This window comes from Mus musculus, chromosome 2 (assembly GCF_000001635.26).
Source record: "Mus musculus strain C57BL/6J chromosome 2, GRCm38.p6 C57BL/6J".
Lineage (NCBI taxonomy): Eukaryota > Metazoa > Chordata > Mammalia > Rodentia > Muridae > Mus > Mus musculus.
In genome coordinates, this window is record NC_000068.7 from 181617101 (window position 1) to 181641376 (window position 24276).

The window sequence follows — 24276 nt, forward strand, 5'->3', positions numbered from 1 at the left end:
GCCACTGCCTCCCAGGTGCTTGGTATAAAGGTGTGTGCCTCAATGCCCAGCTTTTAGGTTGTTTTGTTTTGTCTTTCAGAAACATGTACCTTGTGTGTGCTATGCAGATACTTTACTAGTGAATTAACTGTATGCTCCCCCCTCCCCATACACCTCAGCTATATAGCCTCAGCTTTTTTTTTCCTTTTTTTTTTTTCAGCTTTTCAAGACAGGGTTTCTTTGTGCAGTACTGGTTTCCTATAATTCGCTCTGTAGACCATGCTGACCTTAAACTAAGATTTGTTTGTCTCTGCCTTCCAAGTGCTGGAATTAAAGGCATGGCATGTGCCACCACTGCCTGGCCTTTTTTTTTTTTTTTTTTTTTTTTTTTTCTTTTTCCTTTTTTCTTTTTTCTCTGTCTTTTTTTAAAAAAATATTTTGAGCTTTCAAGAATCTTCTAAAACTTGTATTATTTTTATGTATATGAGTGTTTTGACTGTATGTATATCTGTGTATCATATGTGTGCTTGGTGATAAGTTATTTCTCCACTAGTGAAATGAACCAGTTCAAACCAGATTAAAACACACACACACACACACACACACACACACACACACACACAGAGGTTTATTGGGAAACTGCAGGCAAGTTCACTGGTCCCAAGGAAGGAGGCCAGGGAAGTCACCATGAGGAGGGAGAGAGAGGGAATATATTTTACTCCCCTAAACTGCACACCTGGCCACACTTTAACCCTGTACACTGTAGTGTTAGTTGTAATGGACCAGCCTGATCCATTTTAAGGATGGAAACCGTTTTGTTATAAGGTCAGAAGAAGTTCATTTCCATTTGCTGCAAAATTCAAGTTGACCATGCGTTAGCCTGTTTCTAGAATTTGACATGGTCCCCACCCTATGGAGTTTGACTCACACCTTGAATATACCCAAATAAGATGTTCTGCCTAATAATTTAAAAATGTTTAGCTAAGTCCCCACATAACCAAAATTCCTCTAAAAAACTTCTAACCCTCAAAACCCTCTAGCTTTGCTGTTTTTTTTACTTTATAAACCCTATATTCCTGTGTTCAATGCTATATTTTCAAACCCCGCTTTAGGAAGATAGCACTGTATGACAGAAAATAAAGCTTGGTTAATTTGACCAAAAAATATGGGTAATGGGCTTTACTCTAGTTAGAGGGGATTAACAGGTTTTTCCTCTTGCTGACTGCAAGGACAGACCAGAACTTATGGAACGGCCTGCCTCTGCCTCCCAAATGCTGGGATTTAAGGTGTGCATAACAACGCCCACCTCAGAGTATGGTTTCTTCTGAACACATGAAACTTGTCTTTAATCTCGTGCCTTGGGAAGTGGAAGCAGGAAAATCTCTTGAGTTCAAGGCAGGCCTAGGCTATATTTCAGCAAATTCCAGGAAGCCTGCACTAGATACTCGCTTCAAAAATAAATCCAAACAAAACTTACATAGCAACATAACTATGCCTCGCAGTATCATGTGCTCATTTCCTATAAACTTTCCCAAAACTAGGACACAGAATTCAGAACTTGCCATATTAAGGTAACGTACTAAGAGAACATAAGCACAGGGATTGGGGTTGGTCTGCTGCTATGTATTCAAATGCTAAATTCTCAACTCCAAGATCTGATTGCCCCCAGATGAGTGACACTTCTTACATACACTGGCCTTTGTTGTGTAAACCTTGCTCCCCAATTTAAAGTGACTAGTTAATAAAAGGCTGGAGCCTATGGTTGGGCAGTAGAGAGAAAAAGGCGGGACCTAAGAATCATGTGAGGGGTCTCAAGAGAGACCACAGGGAGAAGACAGGAGATGGAGAGAGGAGGAGGCCACCAGGAGGCTGGATGAATCCTGAGCATCTTGCAAGGAGAAGTAGATCCTGAGGACAGGTTGACAGGGCAGAAATAACCCAGTAAGACTTAAGCATCAAAGTTAATGCAGGGCCTATGGGTTGGATGTAACAGAATAGCTCAGGACCCGCTCAATCTTGGCTTACAGCTTGTCAAATAAAATACAAGGTTTTTTTTGTATCTTGTATAATGAGGGCTAGCTAGACACACAGATTTGACACATTAAGAGTTCAGTGTAAGATGCTACCTTAAAGCCCTCCAGAACAAATATGAGAGCCTTGCATCTTAAATAGGGCACCCAGGTTCCAAACCTGCCCAACATAGCACCAAGTGACCACCACAGTGACCACTTCAGCTTGCTCTCTACACGACCCCTGTAGTCTGCTTCACCCACCAAGCCTCGTTTGACTCATTCCGTTTTACAGTGGAGACATGTGGCATGAACTTCCAAACCACAAACTCAAACCAAAACAATCTAGACTTTCACTTGCCACCTTGACTCCATTTATTAAGCAACATAGCATTGTACATAGGAATATAGGGTTTATAAAGTTAAAAAATAAAAACAAAAAACCCCAGCAAGGCTAGGGGGGGTTTGAGGGTTAGAAGATTTTTAGAGAATTTTGGTTATGTGGGGACTTGGCTAAACATTTTTAAATTATTAGGCAGAACATTTTATTTGGGTATATTCAAGGTGTGAGTCAAACTCCATAGGGTGGGGACCATGTCAAATTCTAGAAACAGGCTAACGCATGGTCAACTTGAATTTTGCAGCAAATGGAAATGAACTTCTTCTGACCTTATAACAAAACGGTTTCCATCCTTAAAATGGAGTCAGGCTGGTCCATTACATCTAACACTACAGTGTACAGGGTTAAAGTGTGGCCAGGTGTGCAGTTTAGGGGAGTAAAATATATTTTCCTGATAGTGTTCTTTTTTTTCTTTTTCTTTTTCTTTTTTTTAAAGACTGGGTCTCTCTACATAGTCCTGGCTGTCCCAGAACTCCCTACATAGATACATAGACCAGACTGGCCTTGAATTTACAGAGATTTGCCTACCTCTGCCTCCCAGTATTCAGATTACAGGTGTATGTTACTTTGCCTGACTACAATAGGTTTATTTTGATGTAAACATACTATTACTTGAATATCTCTGAAAGTAAGATACCCAGTTTATTTAGTTTTTGCCTGTTTTCTTTGGTAAATAATTGAACAACTAGATTTGCTACTATATCTATAGTTGCCTAAAATACATTCTAGTTAGCTATTAAATGTGTGGAATTGTTTTTGGTTATTTAATTAAGATATACAACAAACCAATTTTGTTTTGCAATAGATAATTTTCTTTCCTTAATGGGTTTCATTTTTAAGATTTATTTATTTTATATATATATGACTTTTTTGCCTACGTGTATGTATATGTTCTAAGTGCCTTCCTAGTGCCCATAGATGTCAAAAACAGGCATTCATTGGACCCCTTAGAACTGGAGCAGTGGATGGCTGTGAGCTACCACGTAGGTCCTGGGAAAATAACCCTGGGTTCTCTATGGGAACAAGTGCCCTAAGCCTACATGTGATATTTCTAATGCAGGTACATGTTTTATTTCCTAGAGAGCAAAGGGAGAAAGAAGAGATTGAGAAATACCGAATGGAACGTCCCAAAATCCAGCAGCAATTTTCAGACCTTAAGGTGAGCAGGTGGGCTAGCATTACTGGCTTCCAGGCCTTCACCTAAGCAGCAGAAGGCAGGACTGCTCTGGTGCAATGCTATGGAGCCTTTACTAATGATGCTCTTTACTTAGCTCAGAGGATTAATTGCTTAGGGAAGTTTGTGCTTCAGTGTCAGTTTGATCATCTGTTATATACATTAAAAAATAAAAAAAGGCTGGCGAGATAGCTCAGTGGGTAAGAGCATTGACTGCTCTTCCAAAGGCCCTGAGTTCAAATCCCAGCAACCACATGGTGGCTCACAACCACCCGTAATGAGATCTGACGCCCTCTTCTGGTGTCTGAAGACAGCTACAATGTACTTATGTATAATAATAAATAAATCCTTAAAAAAATAAAGCCAGCCGGGTGTTGGTGGCGCACGCCTTTAATCCCAGCACTTGGGAGGCAGAGGCAGGTGGATTTCTGAGTTCGAGGCCAGCCTGGTCTACAAAGTGAGTTCCAGGACAGCCAGGGCTATACAGAGAAACCTTGTCTCGAAAAACCAAAAAAATAAAAATTAAAAAAATAAAAATAAAGCCAAAAAAAAAAGAAATCCCATTTTTTACTGTTAAAGGTAGGAAAACAGTCTTTATTAAATTTCTCTTCATTTAGGCATAGTCTTTCCAAACTACCTATTAGACTTTGATCTGATAATTTACTTTTTGGTAAAATAGTGCCAACCCAATGAATTGATTTCTCTAAAGTAAGTGGAAAACCAGGGCTATCAGTGCGGCTCAGTAGGTAAAAGCTCTTGCATGTATCCTCGTGTATGCGTATGCACACATACATATACATTACATGCAATAAAGAATAAAGTTGTTTTTCTTTTTTTTTTTTTTTTTTCTTTTTTTTTGGTTTTTCAAGACAGGGTTTCTCTGTGCAGCCCTGGCTGTCCTGGTACTCACTCTGTAGACCAGGCTGGCCTTGAACTCAGAAATTCGCCTGCCCCCTCGTCCCAAGTGCTGGGATTAAAGGTGTGGGCCACCACTGCCTGGCTATCAAGTTTTTTTAAATGGAAAAAGCATTTCTGTCTTTTCTAAGGCACAATAGGCCAGAGGCTTGGGGAGAGCAAGTGTGACATCTAACAAGAACTCATGTTTGGGATCTATGTATCTCCAGAGGAAGCTGGCAGAAGTCACAGAAGAAGAGTGGCTGAGCATCCCAGAAGTTGGCGATGCCAGAAACAAACGTCAACGGAACCCACGTTATGAGAAGCTGACTCCTGTTCCTGATAGTTTCTTTGCCAAACATTTACAGACTGGAGAGAACCATACTTCTGTGGATCCCCGACAGACTGTGAGTATTTGAACAGAGGCAAATGGGGCTTCTTTAGTCTGGATGAGGGTGTGGTGAGAAGGGTGAGTGTTGATTGTTTTTGTAGCTAACTGTGCTGTGGCAAGAGTCAGTGTAGCCATGCCTCATTAGGACATAGAGACGAGGTGGGTGGGGATCTTCAGTATGACAGTTCAAACCACTGTCTTATCCTCACCCTAGCAATTTGGAGGTCTGAACACACCCTACCCGGGAGGCCTGAACACTCCATACCCAGGTGGAATGACACCTGGATTGATGACACCTGGTACAGGGGAGCTGGACATGAGGAAGATTGGCCAGGCAAGGAATACCCTGATGGACATGAGGCTTAGCCAGGTGAGAATTCGTAATGCATCTTTTCTTATTACTGAAATGGGGAAAAAGCAAAATATTTGGGGGATGTTGCTCAGTTGTTCGTCACTTACCTAGCGTGTGCAACAAAACACTCAATAATTAAAAACAGAAATGTGTAAAGTTTATCTTTGTGTTTTATCATGAAATTGATACTCTGCCCTGTCATAGAGTAGGTGAGATTCTTTCTACAGGTGAGTATTTGTGTGATTCTCTATAGGGCATGCCAACACACACAGCAAAACAAATAAAGGTCCAGCCCCGTTTGTCCTGCTAGTCTGTCCCTTGGTGGTATATGGCCATTATAGGGGATGAGTGTGTTCCCAACAAAGTCCATATGCTCTGTTGATAAAGCTTAACTCTGTAAGCACTGGGAATGAATTCAGGGCTCTATACTTGCTAGGCAAGTGTTCTACCACTGAACTAAATTCCTAACCCTTTGTTACTGTATTTTTGAAAATTTATAACAGCAAGTATTTTATAATAAAAAACTCAATAGCTTATTGATTGCACCTTTTATGTTAACTTGTGTATGCCTATTTTACCTTGTAAAATATGCAGTGTGATTTAATGGTTTTTTTGTGTGTGCTATTGGAGAGATGGACTTTTTTTATATTCTAGGTGAGCATGCTATGACTGAGCTGCATCTCTGGCCCTGGCCCTGGCCCTGGCCCTTGCTCTGCTCTGCTCTGCTTTTCTTTTCTTTTCTTTTCTTAGGCAGCATTTTTACTGTGTAGCCTCAGGCTGGCCTGTAACTTTCTATATAAACTAGGCTGACTTAGAATTCACAGAGTTCCTATCTTTTCCTCCCAAGTTTATTCTCAAACTCCTGTTTCAGCCTCTGTGTGCTAGAATCACAGTTGACTGATGCCATGCATGGTCTCAGTAGTTGATTTTCAGAGAAATTCTGGGTGGTTTTTCCTTTTTTTTTTCTCTTAACTTACTGTGTTTCGAATTCATAGACTTCTATGCAGCACATTTAAGTTAGCATTTTTGTAATGTCTTTGAAGTGGAATTTTTACTTTGAATATTACCTTCCTTGTTCTACACTCCTATCCTGGACCTGCTGATGATGCTCTGGCACCTGGCACAGCTGGATTCTGTTTGTTACCTCTGCCTGTTTAAAGTACACTGTCCATCTCTGAACTCAGTGAACTTCCAGTTTGTCAATTTTTTTCTAAAGATTTGTTTATTTTTATTTTATGTGTATGGGTGTTTTCCCTGTATTGTATGTCTTGTATACTGTGTGTGTGCAGTGTCTACAGCTGCCAGAAGAGGGCATTGGATTCCCTGGAATCAGAGTTAAAGATGAGCCAGCATGTGGATTTTGTGAATCAAAAGTCTGGGTTCTGGAAGAGCAGTGTAACATCTCTCCAGCCTTGTTAGTCTCTGAGGGTCTGAGAAACATCTTTATTGTGACAGTAGATTTTCCAGTTTGATTTGTATTTAATATCAGTGTCATTTTGTTGCCTTTGGTTTATTGTTTTTCCTCCAGAGCTGTTGTAAGAGCAGTGAGAAGCAATTAATGCTATTCTGTTTCATCTTCTCTTCTCTTCTCTTCTCTTCTCTTCTCTTCTCTTCTCTTCTCTTCTCTTCTCGTGGTGCCAAGGATGGAACCCAGGGCCTTGATTATACTAGGCAGGTGTTCTACCTCAGAACTATTATCTCCAAACTCAAACCAAAACAAACCAAAACAAAACAAAAATAAACAGAGCCAGGTGGTGGAGGAGCACACTCCCCTCTGAAGACAGAGGCAGGCATATCTCTGAGTTTGAGGCCAGCTTAGTTTTACAGAGTAAGTTCCAGGATAGCCAGGGCTTGTTTGGGGAAAAAAAAATCAAATACAAAAAACCTTCACAAAAAACAAAAACAAACAAACAAACCCAAAACAGGAAAAATATGTACCGTGATAACTTTACATCCTTTTTTTTTTTTTTTTAATTCTTTCTCTTAAAAAAAATTTTTTTTTCTCACTGTGTAGCCCTGACTGGGTATTCACTGTGTAACCAGGTTGGGCTCTAAATCACAGGTCCATCTGCCTCTGACTGGGGATTACTGGGACTAAAGGTGCGCACCTCTATGTCTGACAGGTTTTATTTTCTTTATGTCCCTCTCTACCCTTGATAAAAATAATTGTTAGGGTAGAACCCAGAGCTTCACTCCTGCTAGATAAGCAATATACTTACTGAACTGTACCCCAGCACTATAATTTACCATTTTAACCATTTTGCATGTGTTTATGTAAGACAGGGTCTTAGTATGCCTGTGGTTAGGCTGTCCTCTTACGTTGTTTAAGTGAGCCTCTTGCCTTGATGGGGCTACAGATATAATATGCCAATATAATATACATATATACAGATATAATAATGTTCATGATGCCTGGACATTTTAGTCATTTTTATGTTTATCGATGTAAGTACTTTCGCACTATTATACAAGCATCACTACCATCCACCTCCAAAACTCTTTGCCATCTCAAACTGAAACGTTTTTTTAAGATTTATTTATTTTATTTATATGAGTACACTGTAGCTGTCTTCAGACACACCAGAAGAAGGCATCGGAATCCATTGCAGATGGTTTTGAGCTACCATGTCCATGATGCTGGGAATTTAACTTAAGACCTCTGGAAGAGCAGTCAGTGCTCTTAACCACTGAGCCATTTCCTCAGACCCCCTAAAACTATTTATGTTAAACACTTAACAGTCTACCTCTACCCTAATCCTCAACAACCTCCATTCTGCTTTCAATAACTTAGATGGACTCATTATAGGTACTTTTCTTTTATTCTATTTATCTATTTATTTTTGGATTTTTCAATACAGAGTTTCTCTAGGTAGCTCTGGCTGTCCTGGAACTCACTTTGTAGACCAGGTTGGCCTCTGAGTGCTGACATTAAAGGCATGTGCCACCACTGCCTGACTGTCTGTCTTGCTGCTGCTATTCTTCTTTCTCTTCCTTCTCCTCCTCCTTTGTCTTTAACAGAGTTACTTAAAAAAAAAAAAAAAGATTTATTTATTTCATGTATATGAGTACACTGTAGCTGTCTTCAGACAGATCAGAAGAGGTCATCAGATCCCATTACAGATTCTTGTGAGACACCATGTGGTTCTTGGGAATTGAACTCAGGACCTCTGGAAGAACAACCAAGTGCTCTTAACCTCTGAGCCATCTCTCCAGCCCTCAATAGAGGAACTTTTAAAAAATGTTTTATATTCTTTTTTTTTTTAATTTATTTATTGATTATATGTAAGTACACTGTAGCTGTCTTCAGACACCAGAAGAGGGCATCAGATCTCATTACGGATGGTTGTGAGCCACCATGTGGTTGCTGGGATTTGAACTCTGGACCTTCGGAAGAGTAGTCGGGTGCTCTTACCCACTGAGCCATCTCACCAGCCCCCATGTTTTATATTCTTATTTTTATTTCATTTATGTTGGAATTTTGCTTGCAAGTATGTCTGTGGGAGGGTGTTGGACCCTCTAAAACCAGAGTTAGAGACAGTTGTAAGCTTTCATGCGCGTGTTAGGAATTGAACCCAGATCCTCTGCAAAAGAACAGTCAGTTTGTTTTTTTTTTTTTTTTTTTTTTTTTTTTTTTGGTTTTTTGAGACAGGGTTTCTCTGCCCTGGCTGACCTGGAACTCACTTTGTAGACCAGGCTGGCCTCGAACTCAGAAATCCACCTGCCTCTGCCTCCTGAGTGCTGGGATTAAAGGCGTGCACCCCCACGCCTGGCTGTCAGTGTTCTTAACCACTGAGCCATCTCCACAGCCCCCATATATTTTCATTTACTGTGCTTTTGGCTCTTTGTCTTCCTGGATCATGTTTAGCATGTATTAGAAATTTGTTCCTTTATAAGACTGAATAATATTTAATTGTGTGTATGAACGTATATTCATGTATTATTCATCAACCTCTCAGTGGACACATGCTTTGTTTCTGACTTTTGGTTCTGAGAATAATGCTGCTCTTGAACATGATCATACGAATACTTGTTTCAGACCTTGTTTTCAGTTTTTAAGGGTATATTCTCAGAAGTGTAATTGTGGCATAATGATAGCCTTGTTTAAATTTTTTAGGAACAGTGACACTGGCTTCCATAGTAGTAGTAGTTGCATTATTTCACAGCTCTAACTGCGTAAGGATTCTAGATTCTCCTCATTTTCCCCAATTTTTATTTTATGTTTATTTTTATTCATGTGTCTATGGTTTTTTTGTGTGTGTTGTGTGTCTGCTGTATGTGTACAGATACCCGTGGATGCCAGAAGCATCCAGTCCTCTTGGTCTTGGAATTAATAGGCTGTTACGAGTCTCCTGACATGGGCTCTGGAAACTGAACTCAGGTCCTCTGGAGGAGCAGAAAGCACTTTTAACTGCTAAGCCTTCTCTCTAGCTCAATATTCTTTCTGTCTGTCTCTCTGTGAGTGTGTGTGATGCAGTACATGTTTATGTGGGTTTATGCATGTCTGTATGCGCTTATGTATGGAAGCCAGACATCAGCTTTGGGTGTCTTTTATTCTCTTACCTTAGCCTTATTTGTTCGTTCTTTCTTTCTTTCTTTCTTTTTTTTTTTAAATTGGCAAATAATACCAAAGCCAGGGCTGTATAAAACAGAATGCTTCTGCCATGTTCTTCTTGGTATTTTTGTTGTTTTATTTTGAGACAGGATTTGGCATGTAATTGGCCTGAAACTATGTAGACCAGGCTAGTCTTGAACTTGTAGAAATTTTCTTGCCTCTGACTGCCAAGTGCTGGAATTATAGTTATAAGCTACTGTACCTGGCTTTTTGGAGGAAAGGTAGACAGTCTCATGTAGCCTAGTGGGCTTCACACTGTAGCCAAGGATGACCTGATCCTTCTACTGTGATCTTCCAAGTGCTGGGATTCTAGGCACGCACTACCATGCCCAGTCACTAGAAAAGTAATTCTTCTCCCTTCCCCTTTTTCTGTGCTTTGTGCTGTTATCCTGTCTTTTCTTAAGAGTGTTGAAAGGTGTGGTGGTACACCTGTAATTTCAGTACTTAGGAAGCTGAGGCAGGACTATCACCTTGAGCCTGAATCCAGCCTGGTTATAGTGTGAGATCTTGTCTTTTAAAAACATTTTTAAAGGCATAATTTTTGCCCCTTGCAGTGGGTGAGGAAAGACCCCCACACCTCCTAGCTCTAAGCAAGCCTTATCTCTTTCTCTTTGGTTTTGTTCTTTCTCAGAATTTGTGGACTGCTCCAGGTAGTTGGAGATAACACACAGTGCCTTCCTACTGCAACTAAGCAGACTTTTTTTTTAAAAGATTTATTTTCATTTTATGCATTTTATGTACATCTTGCCTGGATGTATATCTATGCACCATATATATGTGTTGCCCATGAAGGCTAGAAGAGGGGATAAGATCTTAATTACAGCTTGCACTTGTGAGCCACTATGTGGGTACTGGGAACTGAATCTATATCCTCTGCAAGGGCAGCAAGTTCTCTTACATGCTGAGCTATTTCCCAGCCCTCATCTCACTTCTTTTTTGAGACAGGGTCTCTTACTGAAGCTAGAGATAGCCACTTCCACTAGACTGACTGGCCTGCAGGTCCCAGAAGATTTTCCTGTTGCCATCCACCTAGCACTGTAGTTACAAGCAGGTACTTCTGTGCCCAGCTCTCATGGGCACTGCTCAGGCCCTCATGCTTTGGTGGCAAACACTTACCAATTAAACCATCTTTCCTGGTTCCCAAAATAGCCATTGTAATGAGTGTGAAGTAGTAATTTTATTTGCATATTCCTAATGATTAGTAATGTTGGCCGTTCTTTTATGTAGTTAATATTTAAAGAAATAGATATTCAAGATGTTTGCCCTTGTTTGCTTAGTGTTTGTCCTTTTTATTTATTTTTTTATATTCCATTTTATGTTTATGAGTGGTTTTGCTTGCATGTTTGAATACACGTTTGTGTAACATGTTTGTGCTTTGTGGTGTTCAAATTCACAAGAGGGCATTGGGTCCCTGCAACTGGAGTTGCAGGTGTTTATGAGCAACTATGTGATGCTGGAAACCAAACCCTGGTTCTCTGCAAGAGCAACAAGTGCTCTTAACCACTGAGCCTTCTCTCCAGTCTCCCTGTTGTTGTTGTTCTTCTTTTGAAACAGGGTTTCATCCAGGGTAAATTTGAATTCAGTGTGTAGTTCAGTATGACCCTGTACTTTGGATCTTCCTGTCTCCATCTCCCTAGTACTGAGGCTACAACTTGCTTTATATGATGCTAGAGATCAAACCCAGGGAGGTTTTGATAGGCAAGCACTCTACTGTTTGATCTACATTTGACCTGCCCTTGCATCCCTCTTTGAGGTTTTTTTTTTTTTTTTTTTTTTTTTTTTTTTTTTTTTGAGATAAGTCTCACTGTTAGCCTAGACTGACTTTGGACTTACTATGAAGTGCAGGTGGTCTTGAACTCATAGTCTTCTTGCCTTTGTCTTGTAAGTGCTGATATATTGTAGGCATGTCCACCTTGTCCTCCTTGCAATTTTTTTAAGGTACTGAGGATTAAATCCATGTCTTATACATACTGGGCAAACATTTTCCTGTCAAACTAATCCCTAACCCTGTGAATTTTAAAAATCAAATTATTATAGCTATTTATACTTTTATTGTTGCTTGTCATTGCTTTTTTGTTTGTTTCTGTTTTTTCAGTTCTGGAGATCAAACACAGGGCTGTGCATACGCTAGTTGGGCAAATATTCTACTTCTGAACTACTAAACCTTTGTTGTGTGTGTGTGTGGGTGGGTGGGTGGGTGGGTGAGTGCTGGTTTGAACAGGAATGGCATATATGGAGTGCCACTATTAGGTGGTGTGGCCTTGCTGAAGGAAGTGTGCCATTGTGGGGGCAGGTTTTGAGGTCTGTGAAGCTCAAGTCTGGCTAGTATGATGCAGTCTCCTGCTACTGCCTTTGGATCAAGATGTAGAACTCTCAGCTCCTCCAGCACCATGCCTGCCTGCATGCTGTCATGCTTCCTGCCATGAAGATATGAAACTATGCCCCAATTAATGTTTTCCTTTATAAGAGTTTCTTATAAACTCTTATAAGGTTGTGATGTCTCTTCACAGCAATAAAACCCAAACAAAAATGGGGGGGGGGGGAGGCGCTGCTCAGGAAAGAGCCTATACCCATGGAGTTAGAGTAGGAAAACATGAGCAGAGGGAGGCTGTTAGGTGTCCTGCCTCGCACCTGACGCCTGAGCTCTCTGTTGTGGTGAGACTGACCGGCTGGTGAACTCCCAGGATTCCTCCAAGTGCTGCGTTACATGTACCCATGATCATGCATAGGGTTTGTTTTGTTTGTTTGTTTGTAACACATGACTGCTGGGGATTTTAATTTGGGTCTTTTTAAAAAGATATTATTTATTTATCATTATTTAGAGAAGCACACTGTAGCTGTCTTCAGACACACCAGAAGAGTGCATCAGATTCCATTACAGATGATTGTGAGCCACCATGTGGTTTCTGGGAATTGAACTTAGGACCTTTCAGAAGAGCAGTCAGGGGCCGGGCGTGGTGGCATACGCCTTTAATCCCAGCACTCAGGAGGCAGAGGCAGGTGGATTTCTGAGTTCGAGGCCAGCCTGGTCTACAAAGTGAGGTCCAGGATAGCCAGGGCTATACAGAGAAACCCTGTCTCGAAAAACCAAAAAAAAAAAAAAAAAGAGCAGTCAGTGCTCTTAACTGCTGAGCCATCTCTCCAGCCCTTAATTTGGGTCTTTATGCTTGCTGTGAGCCACCTCTCTAGTCTTCAGGCCTTTTTTATACTTTTTGTTTTGTTTTGTTTTTTTGAGTCAGAGTCTCACTAGTTGGCTGATACTACTTGATGTGTAGACCAGAGCTCTGCCTGCCTCTGCCTCTTGAGTACTGGTATTAAAGGTGTGTACCCAGGCTGGCTGTTAATAGTTTTTTTTGTTTGTTTATTTTTGTTTTAGACAGGGTTTCTCTGTGTAATAGCCCTGGCTCTCCTGGAACTCACTTTGTAGACCAAGCTGGCCTCGAATTAACAGAGGTCCACCTGCTTCTGCCTCCAGAGTGCTAGGATTAAAGCCATGCATCACCATGCCCAGCTTCTTTGTAGTTTTTAATTTTGGAACTAATACTCAGCAGCTCCCAGTCTAGGCTGGCCTTGAGCTCATCATGTAGTCAGATAGGCCTTAAACTTTGGTTATTCCTGCAGCAGCCTGCCAGGTAGCTGGGATTACATGTCTGTTGTCAGACATGGCTTATCATGGAAATGTAAAAACTTACAATTAGAGTAGTAGAATGATTAATTCCAGCACTCAGGGAGGCAGAGGCAGGTGGAGACCAGCCTGGCCTACAGAATGAGTCCCAGGACAGCCAGGGATACACAAAGAAATCCTGTCTCCAAAAAAAAAAAAAAAAAAGAAAGAAAAAAAAAAAGAATAGTACAATGAACTGCTGTATTGAAATTTTAAAAAAGTTGAAATTACCAACTTTTTACTTGAGTCAATCTTGAAAAGACTTTTTTTTTTAATGTTTACTTGAGTTCCTCCCCCCCCCCCCCTAGGACTTTTAGGATCTCTCTGTGTCTTAGTGTCTTGGTTACTTTTATTTTCTCTTCTCATTTCATTTCTTAGAAGAGAGACACACACTACTAGAGTAGCCAAGTCTTTTGAAACCTCAAAGCCCACCTCCAGTGATACATCCCCTCCAACAGGGCACACCCCCTAAGCCTTTCCAAATTGTTTCACCTACTGGGAACCAAGTATTTGCATATGAGCCGATGGGAGCCATTTTTACATGCTCTGAACTGCTGAATCTCTCTGGCTTCAGCCTCTAGGTGTTCTATGTGGCCTGACAAGCTGCCTGGTTTATCACTTTCAGTGATGCTGAAATTAATACTACAGTATTAATCCTTGTAGACGATTTCTACACTTTTCATGTAGAAGACATTTTTCTAATCACTAACTGTTGTTTGAGTTACAATAAGGTTGTTTTCCTCCTGACTACTTACTCTTAGTGAGATGTGATGGGAGGGCCTTCGGGGTTGTTAATAATTCATTGTTTTAAACATTACTGGTGATGTCTAGCTGATTCGCACCTTTACCTGTCTCGCAGGTATCTGACTCAGTGAGTGGGCAGACTGTTGTGGACCCCAAAGGCTACCTGACAGATCTAAATTCCATGATCCCAACCCATGGCGGGGACATAAAGTGAGTGTGCCACAGGACTGATGGGTGAAGTGGGAACTCTGCTTACTGTGTTGTTGTGGAGTTTCTAAAAAAAGAATATACAGTCAAAATATGACATGGATGTTCTGAGAAATGATTTTCCTTTACTATGTATATTAAATATTTTATAAATAATAAGGTCAATGCCTATGATGAACTAGAAAGCAGCTTGTTAATGGTTTCATGTTTCCTGTCTGGATAGTCAGACCTCAGTTTGTTTGCTCAGTCCCCCCCACCCCCCAAAAAAAAGAGTAGAGCTGTTTTGGATTTTATGACTTCAGCATGTTTTCCTTAACAATTTATGCGTGGAGCAGCCTTCTCCCTGGGTCTTGCCACACCTCTAATAGTGTGGCCTGATGTTTTGTGCCTTCTAATATTTACAGTGACATCAAGAAAGCACGACTACTTCTCAAATCTGTTCGAGAAACAAACCCTCATCACCCACCAGCTTGGATTGCATCAGCTCGCCTGGAAGAAGTCACTGGAAAGTTACAAGTAGCTCGAAACCTTATTATGAAAGGGACAGAGATGTGCCCCAAGGTGAAGCTATAGCATATTTCTCTGGACAGCTGCATGATTTATGCTCCCAGGAAACCCTCTATTTTTTGCTGGGCATGGTACCTACACTGGAAAAATAGAGCCAGTGTAAGGTTATAAACGGAGGGAAAGGAAGTTCTTGATGCTTTTGTATGGAGCAGAGACTGACTTATCTTTATAATGGCAGGGTTAACATCACTAAAAGTGATAAACCTGGGAGCTTCTCAGGCCACATAATATAGAAAACCTAGATGTTGACTCAGGACAGACGGCTCAGCAGTTTGGAGCACTGGCTGCGCTTTTGGAGGACTTATGATTGCTAGACACCATATGGCAGCTCACAACTGCCTATAAATCCAGTTCTGGGGGATCTGATGCCTTCTTCTGGATATGCATCCAAGCAAAACACCGGTATACATAAAATAAGAATAAGTAAATCGAAAACAAAACAAAACACAGGTTTTGTGTGGGATGATAAAGATGAGATCAAAAAGTGCTATAAAACCAACTGAATGTCATATGCTTTCCTGTGTGGATTAGGTAATTTCTGATAATAAAAGAAACCCTCTGTGGAATTGTTTGAACTTTAGGCACAAATGAGAACTTCCCAGGCAGGCATATGTTCTTATTCTTATTGCTGTCCATGTTCTTATTGCTCTCTTTCCCCCAGAGTGAAGATGTCTGGCTAGAAGCAGCTAGGTTACAGCCTGGGGACACAGCCAAGGCTGTGGTGGCACAAGCTGTCCGTCATCTCCCGCAGTCTGTTAGGATTTACATCAGAGCAGCAGAGCTAGAAACAGACATTCGAGCAAAGAAGCGTGTTCTTCGGAAAGGTAAGCGTCTCTGGGAGGTGCTCCTCAGACTGTCCCTTGGAGGTAGTGGCCTTGCTTTCTGGTGTTTTGTTCTCTTGGAGAGCAGTTTCACTCCTCCTCTGCTCAGACTTTTTGTGAGCATAGTTAAGGAGCTGGTAATGAGCTAGTCCTTTTTCCTGGGCTGGTTGCCTTTGCCCTTGGACTTTCTTAGTAGGGATGTTCTCATACTGATTGGGGGGCTATGCATTACCTTTCTATAGTGCATGAGCTCAGCACTCACTGTCATCCAAGTTTTCCTTACTCAGGACAGGTTTGTGACTCTGTGGCCCCTCCAGGATAGCCTGTGCTCTGGAAATGGAATTGTGAAGTGCACAAAGGAAGAGGAAGAAGTGGTAGAAACACCACTGTTACCACATGCACACAAGGGGCAAATATACCATACTGTGTACCATACTAGACTTAGGATTTCCTTTTCCCTCTTGTGTAGGGATCAAGGGTTATCTCTCTACCTGGATTAGTGATCCAGTGACCTAGACCTTTTTTTGTTTGTTTGGTTTGGTTTGGTTTTTGGGTTTTTTTTTTTTTTTTTTTTTTTTTTCCGAGACAGGGTTTCTCTGTAGCCATGGCTGTCCTGGAACTCACTTTGTAGACCAGGTTGGCCTTGAACTCAGAAATTCACCTGCCTCTGCCTCCCAAGTGCTGGGATTAAAGGTGTGCGCTACCACACCCGGCGACCTAGACCTTTTAAGGCCTGGATCATAAGTTGGTGCTTTTTTGCTTTTTTTGACTATAGTCTCTCTCTCTGTCTCTCTCTCTCTCTCCCTCTCCCTCTCCTTCTCCCTCCTTCCTTCCTCTCCTTCCTCTCCTTCCTCCCCTCCCTCCCTCCCTCCCTCCCTTCCTTCCTTCCTTCCTTCCCCCCTCCCCTCCTTCCCTCCCTTCCTTCATTCTTTTGTGTTCTCTCTCTTTTAAAGACACGTAGCCATGTCTTACATGTGGCCCAGGCTAGTCTTAAATGTATAATCTTTTTGTTTTTGCCTTGTGGGTTCTACATACTCTTAACTTTATACTTGCAAATAGAAGGGCTAAATTAAGACTCAAGATCATCTGACCTGGAAAATGGCCTCCCCAGAGTGTGGTTGGCAACCTGATTGTACCACAGGAGTCAGTGCTGGTCTCACAGCTTGGCTGAATTTTTCTGCTTCTGGACTAGGCCTTTTGGTGGTGAGGTTTGGAGAAGTAAAAGTAGGACGTGAAGACTATGGGAATGTCTCAGACAGCACTGCACATTCAGAGACCTGTGTGCTCTGCTGTGTAAGTTGACATATGCACGTGGTGGCACTTCGTGTTAGGTTGAGCACTTGACTTAAAGGCCTTTTTGTCTTCTGGTGCTCTTAAGAGCTTTGGGAAATTATCCAGCTAGTCTGCCTGGCCACCATGCTGACTAAAGTGAAAAATAGATAGAAGGCTCGTCCTGTATGAATGTCTTAGTTAGGGGTCTATTGCTAGAAAGAGACACCATGACCATGGCAACCCCCTAACTCCCTCCTGAAACACAGCTTCTCTGTGTAACAGAGCCCTGGCAGTCCTGGACTCACTTTTTGTAGACCAGGCATTTGCCTCTGCCTTCTGAGTGCTGGGATTGAAGGCATATACCACCATGCCCTGCCTGACCACAGCCACTCTTATAAAGGAAAACATTTAGTTGGGGCTGGCTTACAGTTCAGTAGTCCATTATCCTCATGGATGGAAGCATGATGGCATTCAGGCACACATGGTGTTAGAGAAGGAGCTGTGAGTTCTACATCTGGATCTGCAGGCAATGGGAAGAGACTCTGAGCTGCTAGGCCTGACTTGAGCTTCTGAAACCTCAAAGCCCACCCCCGGTGAAACGCTAACTCCAACAAGGCCATACCTCCAGTAATGCTACTCTCTATGAATCTATGGGGGCATTTTCATTCAGACCACCACACTGTATGTCTTAATGGACTATCCCAGTGACTTTACTCCTAGGACAAGACTTTTTTCTTCTCAGTCCTTCGGTCCTAAGGCTTTTCTAGAACCATATATCCGCTCATAGGGTAGCAGACAAGTCATTAGCTTCTAGTTGTGGGAAGTGTCTGCCTGTGGATCCTATTGGGATCTATGCTGTCCTTGCCTTTGCTCCACCCCATCTTTTCTGTTTCCATCCTGATGAAGCTCCACATCTGCCCCATCCCGAGGCATGGTCAGGTATGTTTGTGGTCTTAGCCAGTCCTAGTTCCCTGCTAGGATCATCTTCCTCAGTAGGTGAGCAGATGTGGCAGGAGAGTGTAGCTTTCTTCTGTGCTGAGGATTAGCACAATTAATTCTAGTGGTGTCGGATCTGTGGAGTCGGATCTGTGGAGTAAGAAGAAGCTAGTAGATTCACGGTTGAGTTGTCTGTCCTTTTAGGTCTCACCATGTGGCAAAATCTAGAGTACTTAGCAATTGGCAGAGGGTGCACCTGTAGGGTTAAGGCTCTGAGACTAGCTGTTAACTTTCTTTTTTTTTTTTAATTATTTTATGTATATGAGTACACTGTAACTGTACAGATGGTTGTGAGCCATCTCTCCTTGCTCCAGGCCAGGTGTTAACTTTCAGTAGAAGTACCTACTGAAAAGAGGTACTGGGTTTCATCATAGAAGGGAAGTCCTAATGTGCCCCAGACCTTGAGAACCTATAAAATTCCCCCAAAGGTAGGCCCTTTGGGTTTGTATAGAATGTCTCCCATTTTTCTGGCTTGTACATCTCAAGTGCATGATGCTCCTACTTGCCAGCTATAGTCAGCATAGTGATGTACACCTAAGGCTTAGTTTGTATGCATTGGAGCAGCCGGTCTGCTCTGGCTCTGAGAATGGAAGGAACATTGCAAAGATTGCCTGCCCTGATGGGTGGCACAAAGGCTTAGAGGAACAAAGCTCTCAAACAATGGCAGAACTATCCTACATCAAAATGTCTCCTGTCTGGCTTTATGTCTGTCCCAACATCAAAGAACCCACAAAATGGGCATGTCTGTAGCCCTTGATTATCAGGGGTTAGGGGTAGGGGCATGGAGGGGGTCATTTCTTATCCATCTGGCAGTACTTTCCTGACACTCTTGTTATTTGACCTTTTCCAGCACTTGAGCATGTTCCAAACTCTGTTCGATTGTGGAAAGCAGCTGTTGAGCTTGAAGAGCCTGAAGATGCTAGAATCATGCTGAGCCGAGCAGTAGAGTGCTGTCCCACCAGTGTAGAGGTGAGTCTGCCGGGCTCAGGCCCACCACCCCACTGCAGAAGGCCTAAGTCCAGTGCCTAACTAAGACTGCATATGTATGCTGCTTATTTAAACTATAATTCCTGGCAGTAGAGGACAATATGAAGCCTGAAATGGCATCCTACAATAGCTGCCAAATAAGGTAACAGGTAGCTTCAGTTGCCATGGTGCAAAGTACAAGTGAGTGGTGCACAGTGCATGTGGTAGACAGACAGAGATAGACAGAACCGAGTCTTCTTTGCTCATCCCTGACAGCTACAGAAAACTATGTTATGAACTATACTCTGGCACACATACACACACATTCACACTCACACTAAAATAAAGAGTGAGTGCACACTTTAGGGGTGGAATGTTGCAGTTAGTAGCTTTGAGGCATGAGAATTCCAGAAGGCTAAGTTTCATCATACAACTGTCTGTGAATCCATCTTGCTCACCTTTGGCCTAGCCCCTACTGTCAAGTCTGGCACCCTGCACATTTAAAGAGTCCCATCAACCTTTTGTGTTAACCAGTGTCAGAAGTATACCTACACAGTTGATGTAGTGAAAACGGCTCCTATGAGTGATATAGGCTCTGCTTAAGCTTTCAGAAAGCACTTTGCAGAAGTGCTGTGGACCATTGAGACTGGCTTGCCGTCCAGTCTGGAAGACACTAGGTGCCACCAGCATTCAACACACTTCTCCTCTTTTTTTTTCCCCCCCTGATGGCTCTTTTTTGTATAGCTATGGCTTGCTTTGGCAAGACTAGAAACTTATGAAAATGCTCGCAAGGTCTTAAATAAAGCACGTGAGAACATTCCTACAGATCGGCACATCTGGATCACAGCTGCCAAACTGGAGGAGGCCAATGGGAACACTCAGATGGTGGAAAAGATCATTGACCGAGCCATCACCTCCCTACGGGCCAATGGTGTAGAGATCAACCGCGAACAGTGGATCCAGGTAAGCTTTCACTCAGGGTTCTGTTCTAAACAGTCAGGCTTGGTAGTGGATACATGTACCAGCACGCAGGAAGTGAAGACAGGAGGATTGCAAGTTTAAGGCCAGGCAAGACTTTTTTGAATAAGTAAGTAAATAACAATTCTTGGAAATTTTTTTTTTTAAGATTTATTTATTTATTTTTATTATATGTAAGTACATTGTAGCTGTCTTTAGTCACCCCAGAAGAGGGAGTCAGATCTCATCATTACAGATGGTTGTGAGCCACCATGTGGTTGCTGGGATTTGAACTTCGGACCTTCGGAAGAGCAGTCGGGTGCTTTACCCACTGAGCCATCTCACCAGCCCAGAAATTTTATTTATATAGGTGTTTGATTGCGTGCATATTTGTGCTCAGAAGAGCTACAGATAGATAAACTGCCATGTAAGTGTTGGGAGTTGAACCCAGGTCCTCTAAAGAGTGGCCAGTGCTTCTAATTACCAAGTCGTTCCTCCCTCTTCTACATAAGGTCTCGCGTAAGATACAGGGCAGCACTGGAGAGTTCCCACACGGGCTCATTGTGAGTGTGCTCTTGCCAGAGCCAGTCCCTTGAGTTGTCTTGTGCTGAATGAGACATGGATGACTAGCACCCTTTTGCAGTTGTTAGAGTTAATATTGCTGTGATTAAACACCATGACCAAAGCAACTTGGGAGGAAAGGGTTTATTTGGCTTACATTTCATATCACTGTTCATCATCAAAAGAAATCAGGGCAGAAACTCAAACGGGGCAGAAACCTGGTGGCAGGGAATGATGCAGAGGCCTTCAAGGGGTGCTTACTGGCTGGCTCCTCATGGCTTTTATAAGTTTCTACCCTTGCTAAAGCAAACCAGAGTACACAAAAAGCCATCAGGGAAAAAAAAAAAAGGAAAAGTGTGTTGAATGCTGGTAGCACTGAGTACACTAGACTGGCCTCTGATTTAGAGAACTGTCTGCCTCTGCATTTGGAGTGCTAAGATTAAAGATTAAAGGCTTGCACACACATGCCCAGACATGCTTAGCTTTTTATGTGGGTACTTGGAGAGAATTTGAACTCAGGTCCTCAATAGGTTTAAAAAATTATAAACTCTTTTTCCTCCTGGCCATTTAGTTCCCAAGGGCAATGACTCTGGGACTTACTACTTATTATTAAATGTGTTGGCCATGAGCTTTGGCTCATTCCTGGACTAGTTCTTAACTTTTTAAAACTATTTTATGTCTACCACTTGGTTAGATACCTCTCTTCGGTCCCGGCCTACATACATACACACAAAATTTCACATTTTGATTCTGAACAGGATGGAGGATCTGGAGTCTGATTGTCAAAGCTCCTGCCCTGTACAACTCTAACCTCTGACACTAGCGATCTCAATCTCCTCACACTTGGTACAGTGCTATCTAATGAAAGGATAAGATACCATACTGATCTGAAAATGTCCCTGGAAACAGTTTAGCATCTTACAGAAGAGAATAGCTTATAGTTTCTTTTCAGATACTTAAATTTGTTGTATTTTGTTTTCTGGTAAACTGTATGTCTTCATCCTTTACAACATTTGTCTGTTGGATCACTAGTTTAATTCCTTTTTTTTTTTTTTTTTTTTTCCATTTTTTATTAGGTATTTCGCTCATTTACATTTGCAATGCTATACCAAAAGTCCCCCATAGCCACCCACCCCCTCTCCCCTACCCACCCACTCCCCTTTTATGGCCCTGGCGTTCCCCTGTACTGGGGCATATAAAGTTTGCGTGTCCAATGGGCCTCTCTTTCCAGTGATGGCCGACTAGGCCATCTTTTGATGCATATGCAGCTAGAGTCAAGAGCTCCGGGGTACTGGTTAGTTCATAATGTTGTTCCACCTATAGGGTTGCAGATCCCTTTAGCTTCTTTGGTACTTTCTCTAGCTCCTTCATTGGGGGCCATGTGATCCATCCAATAGCCGACTGTGAGCATCCACTTCTATGTTTGCTAGGCCCAGGCATACTCTGACAAGAGACAGCTATATCAGGGTCCTTTCAGCATAATCTTGCTAGTGTATGCAATGGTGTCAGCATTTGGAAGCTGATTATGGGATGGATCCCCGGATATGCTAGTGTCTACATGGTCCATCCTTTTATTATACCCAACTTTTAGTAACACATCCCTCTGTCTTATGATGTAGAACTTTTTTTTTTTTTATGGAGAAAAAAATTGGATATACATATTGTAATGGCTTGTATATGCTCGGCCCAGGGAGTGGCACTATTAGAAGGTGTGGCCTTTTTTGGAATAGGTGTGGTGCTGTGGTTGTGGACTTTAAGACCTTCATCCTAGCTGCCTGGAATTCAGTCTTCCACTAGCAGCCTTCAGATGAAGATGTGGAGTTCTCAGCTTCTCTTTCACCATGCCTGGATGCTGCCATGTTCCCACCTTGATGAGAATGGATTTACAGCTCCAATTAAATGTTGCCCTTATAAAACTTGCCTTGGCCACAGTGTCTTTTCACAGCAGTAAAACCCTAAGACAGATATGTCTTCTCTCTGTGTCCCAAATCTGCTTCCCTAAAATTAGAAGTGCCTTGCTGCATGCTGACCTGTCCCGGTGGACTCTTCCTGTGATTGGCCATCTGCTTTAACCCAGGTTTTTATCTAATCTCCCTTGCGGAACTCCCATTAACAGTTCTTTCTTTTGTTTTTGTTTTTTTAGTTTTTCGAGACAGGATTTTTCTGTGTAGCCCTGGCTGTCCTGGAACTCACTCTGTAGACCAGGCTGGCCTTGAACTCGGAAATCCGCCTGCCCCAGCCTTCCAAGCACTGGGCTCAAAGGTGTGCGCCACCACTGCCCAGCCCACTAACAGTTCTTATATAGGCCTAAGTATTCCTCTTTTTTTTCTTTTTCTTTTTAAATTTAAGTTGTGAGTTCTAGTCCAAAGGGTATAAATATTTTTTAACTTGTCTTTTACTCCCACTCCTTTCAAAGTTTCTTTAGCTCAAAGTATGTGCCACTATGCAGCCTTGTTTTTAATGTGTTTGGGTCATGTGCTATAGTGTAAGTGTAGAAATCAGAAGACAACTTTTTGGAGTTGGATCTCGCCTAGGGATTAAATTCAGGTTACCAGGATTTCATAGCAAATGTCTTTACCTTCTTACCAGTCCCCACCCCCCTCCCCCCCTCCAACATCTTTAAAATAATTTTTTCCGAAGTTTAGGAATTGAACCCAGAGCCCTGAATAAGGCAAGTGGTATATCACTGGATCTTGCTTAAAATGTACTGTATGTATAAATGTAGTTTCACTCAGTCATGCATGTTAATTGAGGACTTAACTGCAGAGAAATTAGGACAGGGGGATCGATGAAGAAACACTATGGCAGATATGCTATTCGGGTTTGCCAGAGTATATGCCCAAGATAGTAGGTATGTCGTCATCATTCAGGAATAACATTCATTTTACTAAAAAAATCCAAACAAAATGTCTGTTTCTCCTTCAGGATGCTGAGGAGTGTGACAGGGCAGGGAGTGTGGCCACGTGCCAGGCTGTCATGCGTGCTGTAATCGGTATTGGGATTGAGGAGGAAGATCGCAAACACACCTGGATGGAAGACGCTGACAGTGTAAGCTTCCTTGCTTGCTTTCCAGCCTGTAGCCTTGACAGGAACAGTGGCCCCATTAATTTGTAGGTTATTTTCCATATCTTTTCCCCCTCCTTCTCTTCTGTCTTCTTAAAAGTCTTTCTGATGTGCTTGATTTTATTTGTATTTTTTGTCTGTTTTTGAAACAGGGCCTCACTCTGTAGCCCAGGTTGTCCTTAGGCTGGAGAGCTTCCTGCTTCATCATCCTCATTGCTGGGATTACATCTAGTTCTGATGCACTTACTTTAGATGGAGTTACAGTGCAAGGTAGCAGAGTTCTATAATCATGAGTGTAAGTCTGAGTGCTCACTAAGTGGAGGAGCAGCTATTGCAGGGTTGTGGCTGCTGCAATCACAACCTGCTCAGCTGAGAACCTTATGGCACCAGAGTTTCTCCCACTTCTGCTTCCTCTACAGATTGCATTTCAGGAAACATTTTGCATAGAGTTGCTGCCTCTTTGAAATTATGTTCTCAAAGTAGTTTCCCATTTCCCAGAGGGAAACTATAGGGATACATTTATAAACATGTTTAGGATATTAAAATAGGAGGCATGGTGGTTGGCCCACAACTCTAACCCAGCACACAGGAGGCAAGCAGATCTCTGTGAGTGAGTTTGAGGCCAACCTGGTGTACAAAATGAGTTC

The 24276-nt window shown here is 42.1% G+C and overlaps 1 protein-coding gene across 1 annotated transcript in view; it reads left to right on the forward strand.

Moving 5' to 3' along the window:
* The window catches only part of Prpf6 (pre-mRNA splicing factor 6), a 54343-nt gene that overhangs the window by 15782 nt on the left and 14285 nt on the right, over positions 1–24276 (forward strand). Inside the window, exons 4-12 of the mRNA NM_133701.2 lie at positions 3469–3547; positions 4687–4863; positions 5062–5217; positions 14335–14429; positions 14831–14987; positions 15655–15817; positions 18933–19051; positions 19793–20011; positions 23492–23614. Of these exons, the coding sequence (NP_598462.1) occupies positions 3469–3547; positions 4687–4863; positions 5062–5217; positions 14335–14429; positions 14831–14987; positions 15655–15817; positions 18933–19051; positions 19793–20011; positions 23492–23614 (1288 nt within the window). The remainder of the gene's footprint in view (positions 1–3468; positions 3548–4686; positions 4864–5061; positions 5218–14334; positions 14430–14830; positions 14988–15654; positions 15818–18932; positions 19052–19792; positions 20012–23491; positions 23615–24276) is intronic.